Source organism: Eulemur rufifrons, chromosome 17 (assembly GCF_041146395.1).
Source record: "Eulemur rufifrons isolate Redbay chromosome 17, OSU_ERuf_1, whole genome shotgun sequence".
NCBI classification, from domain to species: Eukaryota; Metazoa; Chordata; class Mammalia; order Primates; family Lemuridae; genus Eulemur; species Eulemur rufifrons.
This window is the reverse complement of record NC_090999.1, coordinates 50890515-50903022: the sequence shown is the minus strand read 5'-3', so window position 1 is coordinate 50903022 and position 12508 is coordinate 50890515. Positions and strand designations below refer to the sequence as shown.

The 12508-nt window shown below is 33.8% G+C and overlaps 1 protein-coding gene across 3 annotated transcripts in view; it reads left to right on the top strand.

Moving 5' to 3' along the window:
• Positions 1–4219, top strand: part of TBCA (tubulin folding cofactor A) — a 64996-nt gene extending 60777 nt beyond the window's left edge. The window contains exons 3-4 of one of the 3 annotated variants that reach the window (XM_069492434.1): positions 2278–2364; positions 3893–4219. In XM_069492434.1, coding sequence (XP_069348535.1) covers positions 2278–2364; positions 3893–3973 — 168 coding nt within the window. In that variant the 3' untranslated portion in view covers positions 3974–4219. The remainder of the gene's footprint in view (positions 1–2277; positions 2365–3892) is intronic. The other 2 variants (XM_069492435.1, XM_069492437.1) reach the window with 2 other exon arrangements.
• The last annotated feature ends 8289 nt before the right edge of the window (positions 4220–12508 follow it).

Here is a 12508-nt window from a genome sequence, read left to right as displayed (position 1 = left end):
AGAGGCACCATTCATTTGAATAGAACCCCCCAAGGGAAGCTCTTTGAAAGATAATGTTCATTTAGTTAAGTTTGTATCTTTACTATATAATTACACCTCATATACTGTCTTTTAAATTATTCCTGACAGTGGTAATTTATTTTTACAAGGTAAAGTATATGATTTATGGCTTTGATGGAGATGTGATTTATGGATTCCAAATTATAGTAATCACTGCATTCCTTTGGCTCCCTGTGGCATGATCTTCTTGAGGCAATGTCAAATGTTTATTTTCATATTTAAGCCCCTATACTTAATTAGAGAACAGAGACCTTCTCTTTTTCATCTTTGTACCTCCTGTACCTAGTATCCTGCAGACATATTGCAACCTATTAAATGAATTAGGGTGGTATATAGAAGAGACTGAGCTTTGGCCCTGCTTAAGTCAGAGTCTCGTTTTGATAGACTAATTAAAAATTCTTTCCCTGTAATAATAGATAGAATAATAATGAATAGAAAGTATTTTAGACAGCATTGTTTAAAGTCCACTTTAGTGACTAAAGCTTTCAAAAATTTTTTTACAAGTATACATTTTGACTTCTCATGGGTTTAATTCTTTATAATCAGGCCAGGTGCGGTGGCTCACACCTGTAATCCTAGCACTCTGGGAGGCCCGAGGCAGGTAGATCCTTTGAGCTCAGGAGTTTGAGACCAGCCTGAGCAAGAGTGAGACCCCGTCTCTACTAAAAATAGAAAGAAATTAGCTGGACAACTAAAAATATATACAGAAAAATTTAGCCGGGCATGGTGGCGTGTGCCTGTAGTCCCAGCTACTTCAGGAGGCTGAGGCAGTAGGATTGCTTGAGCCCAGGAGTTTGAGGTTGCTTTGAGCTAGGCTGACGCCACGGCACTTCTAGCCCAGGCAACAGAGTGAGACTCTGTCTCAAAAAAAAAAAAAAATTCTTTATAATCATTTCATCTTGTTTAATTCCTATAAGCTGTGAAGGGAATTCCATAGGAGAGGAAATATGAATCACCCAATATGAAATGTTCCTGTTACTGATTTTTCGTATATATTCAAACCAACCAGATACACAAAAATAATTTAGTGGCAGAGATTCAATGTCTAGGTATAGCATGATCAGCTCTGAGGTGAAGTCATGATCCTATGTTTGAAATTTTCAACCTGTGCTTTATTGTAAGAGAATTATAAGTTCAGCAGTAGATTTCCACCTGAGAAAATAGATGTAGATAGAAAATATAATTTTATATTATAATTCTGATTTTTGTTTACAGTGTGAGCTATGACAAAACTATTGGGGAAGAGATGATGCTAGGATTTAAAGTTTCCATGAAAATACAGTGTTATTACCACTAAATTATGTCTTTCCTTTTTATTTTATATGAGCTGGATAATCTTAGTAAAAGTTCAGATTTCGTACCCATTTCTTTGAAGGTCTTTGACCAAACATTATTTTTTGGAAATAAATATTTAGATGATCTCTGTGTCTTTTTCTGAGAATAGTGTGTTATACTCCTGCTTTGAATGATGAAGTTTAAGTCCAGAAAGAGCCTCTAGAATAAATATTGCTGTGTTTAATTCTGTAGTGTCTGTCTTCAGGAGGAATAGACAAGAAGTTCAGGTTCAGAGGGGTGCCACATTGGTAATTTGGCTCAAACTGCATGGGGAGAATAATCTGTCTCCTAAAATGAAGCACAAGGATAAGTAATAACTTTTTATGCATGATAAGCATCAAAAATATGAACCTGCTGGTCTTTGCTTTTCATTTTTCTTTACCTCTGTCTTTCAGTGAGAACCTCCTGCAGTGTGCACACAATGTGATCAATAACTCAATAACGTTTTTCATGCAGTAATTATCTCCATGTGATATTATCTGAACACTGTTTTTCTTTATTACTCAAAAGATGCAGGAGATATTTATATAACCAGCTGATCCCATTTTGGATAAAGGTGCTTTGTGACAGCAGGGAAAATAGTTTATTTTAAATAGCCTTTTAAACAAATGCTCTATGAAAAGCTTTTCCAGTTAATTTTCACTTAGCATGAGAAGATGATTACCAAAAAGGTTTAGTTCTAAAACTAGTACTTCGTAGATTTTATAGTATGTTGGTCTTTTTTTCCTAACTTCTAAGAAACACAATTTAAAATATTGAATCATTTAATATAACCTCAATTTTTTTCTGATTCCTCTAAATCATTAGATATTTACCAAGGTATGAGTTAAACACCCGTTAAGTCTGCCATGTCTGCATGTCTCACAGAGATTCTTGTTATAGGCAGAGATCCTGCAAGAGTCCCGAATGATGATCCCAGATTGCCAGCGCAGATTGGAAGCTGCATATACTGATCTTCAGCAGATGTTAGTAAGTAAAGACTTCTCTGTCTTATGTTTAGTTTTTTTGCAGTCCAATACATGGAAGGCCAAAATTTTAAACATTTAACACTGAGAACTGCTTGGAGATATTTTTTATTAACTTGCCCTGTATACCAATATATTTTTAAATAAACAATGAAGTTTAAATTATGTTTTGAGTTACACCTCCAGTGAAAGCACTGTTTTCTAGCATGTTTATTCTATTGTCCAGCAGTATCTTGAATTATTTGGTTTTCATAAAGTTCTTTTTTTGCACATTAAGGGTAAGTCGAGTGTTTGAAATTTCAAAAGATCCAATGTTTCAAATGAATTTGAATCTTTATTAAAAGGATCTGGAATTCTTTCAGATTCAAACCTAAGTCAATTTGAGAGAGGGAAGTAAAACCTGGTAACATTAATATAAGCATTCCCCTCAGATTAACTTGGAGCTGGGTAACACTTATAAATGCCTTGTGATACAGAAGATAGTTAAAGCAGGAAATAATTACTATGTTAAAATACTACCTAAGACAGGAAGCACTATTTGTATTTCGTGACAGTTTAAATACTTTTTTCTCTCATGAATCTACTAGCTGAGAAAATAATAGAAATTGCATGAAAAAAATACAATCTTTGGATGATATATTTGTGTGTGAAGATGTATTCAACAATATGTCAACCCTTAACGAGCTTGTATTTACTGACAGAAAATAAAGACTTGTTTAAGTTATAATATAGAGGTTTAAGAAATTCTTATAGTTTGAATTAAGCAAATTCTCAATCTTTTTCCTTTAATTTTTCATATTAAATAACACATCTTTTATTCCCTTTCCTCTGTAACTGTATATCTCCATCTTGTATTGACCTGACACGAATTACTGACCATAGCTTCATTTAAAAATCAAACAAAATTTCCTTTGGATAATAATTAAATGATAATATTTCATTTATTTGTTACAATTACAACATATTAGTAAAAGTTTCCTGTATATCAGTATCATGGAAAAACTCAATCTTTAAATATTAGAATATGAAAGATGATGTATTTTGTTTCCTTTAGTGCAGGCTATGTAATATCATTAATAAGCAGGCAATTCACTTTTGTAATTCAAAGATTATATTTAACTATGGTGTAAAATCAGTAGACTTCTTGTCACTGTGAGTAGTTAGAGGATTATTTTGGCTCTAATGTTGTCATATATGTAATATGTTAGCCAGTCTTTCTTTTTGACTTTTCCCTTTTGTGTGATGATGATGTATTGACAAAATGACAATAAAAATTTTCTTTAAAATTTTCTGGGGTTTTTATCTTAATGCCAATAGCTTTAGATGGCTGTGTTACTTTTTATATGACAATATATTATATGAGAATATACAGTGAAACAAAAGCAGAACTGTGGGAAACTTGTAGAATTATACCAAATTTATTTGAGACTTAGGATCCTTTTTCTTCTACTTTTTGAGTTATTTACATTAATGGTTTGTAACATTTGAAATTTGAAAAGGATAAACTTAATTTTTATTATATTTCATTTCAGGAAAGTGAAAAAGACTTGGAAGAAGCTGAGGAATATAAAGAAGCACGTTTAGTACTGGATTCAGTGAAGTTAGAAGCCTGAAACTTTTCTGTACAGGGTGTTTTTAGCATAAAATCCTGGGGTCCATTCTACAATTCATTATTTTTGACCACTGCTGTGTTCAAGTAGTATGAGAATGTGATTCTTTTTAAGCAGTTGCATATATTTTTCTTTGCCTAATTTAATGTGTCAAATAAATGAATTCATCTAATAAAATTGTTTATTTCATACCTTACAAAAATTTTTAATTAACCTTTTATTATTAAATCACATAGACTTTATGACAGAATTAAAATCTGTTAGGTTCTGTTTGAAGTCTAGATATTTTGCCTCATAAGCATGGATTGAGTTAAAAATAGGATACCATTTTTTCAGATAAAAATCCAAATTTTAGCCAAGCACTCTAGTGTGTGCCTATATTTCCAGCTAGCTACTTGGGAGGCTGAAGCAGAAGAATCGCTTGAGCCCAGAAGTTCCAGGCTGTAGTCCACGATGATTGTGCCTGTGAATAGCCACTGCATTCCAGCCTGGGCAACATAGCGAGCCCATGTCTCAAAAAAAAAAAAAAATCCAAATTTTAAGCACTTTATTCTGAATAGGTTACAACTGATAAGAAACAAAGAACACTCTGTGAATAAAGCTCATATATTTTTCCCTTTGCAAGGAAAGTCTAACATTTCCGTTGCTGTAAACGAATGAGAAACATTTAAATCTTTTTCCAGAAAGAAGATTTAAATACCAACCATTTAGATCTTCAAATAAGATTTTTATGAACAAGGAAGAATTGAATTGTATTTGAAAACACTGATGGTTATTGCCGATGATGTGCTGGGAAATGTTTAAAGTCTCCTCAAAATGGAAGGGGAACCTCTCATTTGTAGCTTTTTGCCAGTTTAGGTGGTATAAATACTCCCACCATGACTAATTTCAAGCTACTAATGTGACATCAGTGAACACAGAGGTGGGAAAATTCAGGCCATCTTCACAATACACTGGCTACGGCCAAACCTTGATTATCTTGATTGGGGGAAAAAAAGAGTATCATTTTGTCACAAAGTATTTTTCCAGTACAATTGTAGACCTATTACCTAATCGTTTGAGTTTATTTTCCAAAAATATATGACAACTCATTTAGTCTTCCTCTTTTTCTAGAAAATGTGTGTGAACTTTAAATCACCAGCCTAACATGAGCATTGATATCATGAACTAAAATACTACCAAGACCATTTAAACTTTAAAACTCACAATTGGACAAAAAGAAAACTTGTTGCTGCCATAAAATGCTTATAGTGGTAGTATAGTTGGTTTGATTTTGGCAGCTGCAAATAATCACTAGAAACCTTAACATGTATTTATTAAACCTGTCAAGATGATCAGAAAAGAGAAAAATATTATCATTTTCTAATGTTATCTCTAATGGCTTCTGTTGTTATAAAGCACAGGATGTATCATTTATAAAATAAACTCTTATTTATACATGTCAAAAATTACTTCATCAGGAAATAGCATACATCAGAAGCATTTCTAAATTGAAATGTCATCTCAAATATTACATACATGCCATTTTAAAATACTTGAAGTGAGAGGAAGAGTTGAGAAAATAAAAACTATAATTACACTATAAAATGTGATAATAAGGTTTAATATTAGAGATTTGAGCACTAAAGGAATTGAAACTCTTTAGATTATTTTGTGGTTGAAATCAAGCACCAGAACAACAGATTGGCTTGTGGTGGGGGTTGGGGGTAATATTTAGGTTTTCAAGCAGGATCTTATTTAAGTATTTTAGTATTTTTTTAAAAGAGTATCACATCTCATCATATATATATATATATATATACACACATATATATATATCACACCACAGTGGTTTCTTGATCAATTAAAGCTTGAAGAGAACAGAACATTAAATACCATATATATTTGTGTTCCAGAGAAAAGATACAAGAAACACTGAATATGAAGTTTTGTAGCCAGGAACTAAATCTTGGTTGCCAGAAAAATTATTTTGTTGCCAAAATCCTAGAAAAGAAGAAATCAATGACAACGTAGATGAAAAGAAATATATCGTTAGAGAATTCCTGTCTCAACTGTAGATTTTATACCAGCTCTCTTTCCAGATACTAATGAGAAGCACAAGAAGCTTAACATTCTGTGAAGGTTTTATTTCTAGGAATTTTTAAATCATTCCACTTATGTTTTTATGGCCATCAAGAGGCACATTAAAATAAAAACAGTTGTAATAGATTCAGCATTAACTTGTTTTTAAGTTTTTATATAAAACTTTACATCTATGTAACAATAGGTAGAAATGCCAAAAGTAATTTTGCCTTTTCTTCCTGCCCCAACACCTGACTCCTAACCAACATATAGTAGTTGCTCAATAAACATTTGTAGATCAGGTGGAAAGCAAGAACACATCTGACCTCTGGAGTGAGAGAAAGAATGCCGAGAAGAATTCTATCACGTTACAAACCCACTTAACATGGTGCTTTTCAAACTATTTTGATCACAAACCACAATAAGAAACACATTTTCCATTGTGACCTAGTACATATATATGGGTGTGGGTATGTGTGTATAAAACAATATGTATCCTTACTATGTACAATTCCGCTGATGTTTTCTGTTCTGTTACATTTTTTTAATAGTGATCATGACCACTAGTTGATTTCACCACCTGGTATTGGGTTGTGAAAAACGCTGCCTAATACAATAATATAAAATTATTCTATTTATTAAACTAGTTGTCTCAGTGAATATGTGCAAATGTTGTACACATTGCAGGTATAAAGTGTCATGGTAAAGTGTCATCACTTATCTTTTGTAATATGCCTGTAGTCCTTGCATAAATACAAAAGCTTCAGAGGGAAGGCAGGCAAAACAAAGGCATACAAGTGACAGATACAAATGATAAACCTAACTCACCTGTATTTTTGTGTGAAGCAAATGGTGCATCATTTCTAAGAGTGTGCATGGGATAAAGAGATAAAGATATATATATACAAGGTGTGGAATGAGAAAAGTGACCAAATCCAAGCTGGTTTCAAGGCCGCTGAGAGCATTCCTAAGCCCTAGCATCTTCGCTTGTACTTGCTTGGCTAATAGGAAAATCAGTCCTAGAAAATGAAAGTATTCCCTCAGTGGTCCTGGACAGGGGCTTTCTGGCTTGGCTTTTGGAACATTTACATTTCTGCCTGAGTATTAATATCCTAAGAACTAGGTTGTCCTTCCTCTCTCCTATTTTGTACCATGTTGATAAGTCTTGTAAACACTTCATTGAGAAAGAATGGAACTTGTGGGGAGGGGAAAAAAGCACACTGCTAAAATAAACACGTGTTTGTTTTACGAGTAATGGAAACAGGTTAAAACAATATACTAAATGTTCACTTAACATTTCTCAACTTGCTGGTCAGCAATATTCAAAGCCTAATATTAAAAAATTGCTTTTTTACCTATACCTGTGCACTGAATCACTTGCAAATTGAGCAGTCAAACCTGTTTAAATCACTTTGCAAACTTCATTACATTACTTGGCTTTTTAAAAATCCTATCAAATTTAATAAGGACATATCCTACAGCTAGTTATCACTTACATCTTATTATTTGGTCATTTAGATAAACCAAGAACAGATTAATCCTTTCTTTGATGGCATTAGGACCTTTAAATGTCAGTATAAACTTGACAAGTATGTGAGAGCAGGAGCTGTGAAGCATTTGTTATTAAAGGGTTAATCAGATCATTTAGTCCTTGAAACTCCTTTGAGTGCATTAGCTGGAAAGAAATTGAATGGTTTAGAAATAGTATACTATAAGACAAGTCATAAATATTAGAGTACTTGAAATTTTCAAGAGTGCTTCATAAAAATCTACATTGCACTCCACTGTCTTAGTGCTCTTGCAATAGGAGACGTATTGGTTTGTGTATTGGACTTGCACAGAAAGGTATAATTTATGTTACAGTAGATCTGTACCTTTCTTATATTTTGTTTTGTGCTTTCTGTTGGCTGCTAGATAGTTGACATAGTACTTTCAAAGTTTTGGGGGAGAATATTTTCAGTATGTCACAAGAAGTTAAGATTTTTAATGCACAAGAGCTCTTTCAAAGCAATAAGAAAAAGTCCCCAGAATAAAAAGTAGACAAAGGATAGAAACACATAGTTCACAGAAGAAGAAATACAAATGGATAGTTTTTTTTTAATGTTCAATTCTAGTAGTAATCAAATTCAAATGTTAAAAACAAGCAAAATTTTTAAAGATTATGACTAACCGATTGTCTAAGTGTGATAAAGTACTAGCCAATGAGCTTAGACAAGAGGATGAAATAAATATTGGAAAAGAGACATCATTTTTATTATATATGGATGATAAGCTATGTACTAGGAAAATCACAAGAGAATCATCTGTGAAATAATTAGAAGCAATGAGGAAATTAAAGTATTTACAAAATATATAGAGTTGTTATGGGTTGAATTATGTCACACAAAAAGATACATTGAAGTCCTAAGCTCCAGTACCTCAGAGTGGAATCTTATTTGGAAATAGGAGTCTTTACAGAAATAACTAGTTAAGATGAGGTCATACTAGAGTAGGGTGGGCCTTAACCCAATATGACTGACGTCCTAAAAAGACAATGTGAAGACAAGGCAGAAGATCATGTGACAAAATAGAGACTGGAGTCACACAGCTGCAAGGAGCACCAACATGACACAAGAAGCTAAGGGAAAGACATGGAACAGATTCTCCCCTAGAGCCCTCGAGAGAGTGTGGCCCTGCTGACGCCTTAATTTCAGGCTTCTAGCCTCCAGAAATCTGAGACAATAAATTTCTGTTGTTTTGAGCCACCCAGTCTGTGGTACTTTGTTACAACAGTCCTGGAAAACGAATACATAGAGCCCAAAAGCTTTTCCATATGCCAGTAATAACCAAATATAATGGGAAAAAAGATCCCCACAGAGAGTCAAAGAAAAAGACATTTTTAAAAATGACTTGCACTATATATGGCGAGTTAATATTGGCAAGATGTGTTTTCTCCCTACGTTAGTCTGTAAATTCAATGAAATAAAGTACAAGAGGGTTTGGGGGGAAGGGAGGATTTGAGGAAATGATTCTAAAATCCAATTTAAAGAATTTTTTGGAACAGGCAAGAATGGCTAGGAGGGAATATGAAAAAGGATAGTGTCTAGAGAGAGCTAACCTTGCTCACTAGTAAAACTTGGTCGTTACAGTAATTAAGGATACGGTAAAAGAGAATATAGTCTGGAAGCAAACCCAAATTTATATATGTATGTGATGTATAAATTTGGTATATGACAAAGGCTATTTCAGACCCCTGGGAGGACAGAGTATTCAATACGTGGCCAGCCATTGAGAAAAACATGCAGCTGGGTCTCTATTTCACCTCTCACACCAAAATAAATTTCAAATATGTCAGAGATTCCAATAGGAAAATGAAAAAATTAAAAGCTAGAAGAAAGCTCTGCTGAATTTAATAGACTAACAGAACTTTTAAATTGATATTATGCAGTGAGGGTACAGGGAAATAGAAAACCTAGCACACCGATGGTAAGAATATTTTAAAGATGGCAGTTTTCCACAAATATATAAATGTAATGCAACAGGTATCAAACTTACAGAGGTACAGAAAAAATAAATGGTAAGACTGCCCAAGAAAATCTTGAAAATGGAGAATTGGTGAGGGAGAGAGGAGATAAATGTGGGAGGCAGTGCAGTTGGATATTGAAATTTAAAACAGTGAAACTGGAATAAGATTGAACTGTCAGTAGAACAGTAGAAAACCCACACCAACACTGAAGTTATGTATCTATACATCAATACCTGATAGAGGTGGCATCTCAACTTCGTGGTAAAAGAATGAATATTTTCCATGCCAATAAATGGAATTAGAAAATTCAGTCACTGAGAAAAATAAAAACAGATTTCTGTCTCACCTCACACCATAAAATAAAGCTTAAATGGATTAAAGAATTAAATTTATGCTGCAACTACTTCTTGACCCTCTGCTATTAGTCAGGCTCTGTTTTCTGGTGCTGGGACACAGTGGTAACCGAGCAAGACAAAAATCTCTGCCCTTGAGGAGCATACAACCAATGAAGGTCAACAATAAATAAACAAGAAAATATCAGTAGAATATTCTGTGCATAGAATTAAAATAAGATAGTGTGATAGAAAACAACCAGATGATCAGGGAAGGACTTTCTGAAGAGGTGACAGTTAAGCTGGGCTCTGAATCAGAACCTCAACAGAGCAAAAGAATAGCTTATGTGACGCCTAAGCCAAGAAGTAGCCAGATGAGACCAAAGAAAAGAGACCAGCGGGGCTGGAGCCAAGTGAGTGATGGGGAAAATAGCGGGAGTATTGTAGGACTTTGTAAACCAAGGAAAGAAATTGAGATTTTATTCTAAGGAGAGGCCAGAAAGATTTTAAGCAAGAGAGTGACGTGATTTAATTAACATTGTTTGAAGATCTTGGTGCTCTGTAGAGACTGAGTCACAGGGGGCAAAAGTAAGGGAAGAGAAAGGTTGCTATCATAGTGCAGAGTTAAATGTAAAGAATAAAACATAAAAAACTGAATATTTTACTTAATAGTTAATCTTTAAGTGGAAAATCAATTTCTGAAAATACAAAGGTTACTAGCTTTGCTAAACAAAAAATATTACATGTCTGTTTTTCAAAATAAAATTAAATAAATTACATGACCAACATCAAACTGGGATAGAAGATGAAGGATTTTAGTGGAAGGTTAATGTTTTTAATATATAAAAAAAAGATAGATCAGTCATTTTTAATTCTGTCAGCCCCTTCTCTATAAAGTTAATATCTAGTTGTTTTTATTGGGAATTGTAAGGAGAGAAAAGACTCACTGAATTCTCAAGTCATTTTCCTATTTTAATAAACCCAAAAGATATAAATCTTCCATCTTTGTCCTCCAATGCCTCACCTGGACATCACCCACGCACTGCATCCACACCTGTCTTCGTTTCCCTTCAGCCCCCACCACACACACCCCTAGGATATTGCTGGGTTCCTGTTTTGTAATCTACAGTAAAGGGTATAGCATAGTAGGGCTAATTGGATACAAGTAAAAGCACATCGGCTAATACATACTGCTTCACATGTCTGCACGCGCCTGAGCCATGGTGGAGAATGACTTATGTAGTGATTTAAGAGCCCAAGTTCTGGAGCTAAACAGCCTGAGTTCAAATCCTGGGTCTACCCCTTATCAGCTGTATGGCATTCAGCAAGTTACTTAATTTCCAAAATAGAACCTGCTGATGAAGCAAAGCCAAAAAAAAAAAAAAAAAAAAAAAAAAAAGCCACCAGAGGATCAATGTTTTTAATATATTAAAAAGTTCTTCCCACCCAACCTGGATCAAGAAGGCAGGCACAACAGCTCTGCTTCCACCACTGGCAACCTGCTCTGATGAAATAAGTCTCCCTGGGTGTGGGGATCTTCCCAGAGGCGGGGACAGGAGTACTTGAGATGGCATTTTAACCTGAGTTAATTATCATGGGAGCCAGCTGAATATTCTGAAAGCACCTGATGTCTGCCAGAGAGTGGGTTGAATGAGAATCAGAGACAGAAATTATGGGCAGTTCTAGAAATAAATAAAAGTCTACTTAAAAAAAAAAAAAGCCTTAAAAACAAAAACAATCTTACAGATAGGTAAGAAAAGGCAAACAAACATCCCACTAGGAAAAAAATGGACAAATAACATGAATAGTCAGTACATAAAAGGAGAAGTACAAATATATGAACATTTGTGGTCAACCTTATAAATAAGTAAATAAGCACAAAATTGAATAACGAGATTTTCTTCCTCCCAATTTGACAAGGAATTTTGAAAATTCTTATATGAAGACACCAAATGTGGGGGCAACAGACACTTCATACTTCAATTATGGTAGAAGTAGAAATAAGTAGGCAATAAAAATATAAAGCCTCAAAAATATGCATTCCCTAAAATATTTCAAAGGATCACATGCTTCATTAGTAATAAAGAAAAGTTAAAAACACAATGAGATACATTTTATACCTGCTAGATTAGCACATCGACCCCCATAAACTCTCACCAACCAGCCTGATGCAGTAGTGGTGCCAGTCGAGAAGATTTCTATGGGAATGCAGCACTTGTATGTGACATCATGTCTAATTAAAATGACTATTTCTTTGCAAAGTAAAACTTAGTCTATATATGATTTGTGGCAGAAAAAAAAAAAAATCCAAGCATTTCAAAAAAAGCTATGTTTTTCCCAAAACACTTCTTCAAAAGGAAATTTTGGATGAACATTTTCCCCAGTTAGCAAAGGTCATTGATGAGCAGGATGATATATGAGAATCATTTGAAGAACACTGTTACAGACAGCTGTTATAGACAATGGAGAATACAATGAAAGTTTCACTGATGTTGAGAATCATGACATCACACTCAAATTATTATGTTATTCTATTAAGTATGAAATGTCCGATTTCCTTAAGTACTAAGTTTGACAGTTGATACCTCAGACATTTCACTTTGATACTTCTTGGTTTTTGTTTTGTTTTGTTTTGTGTTT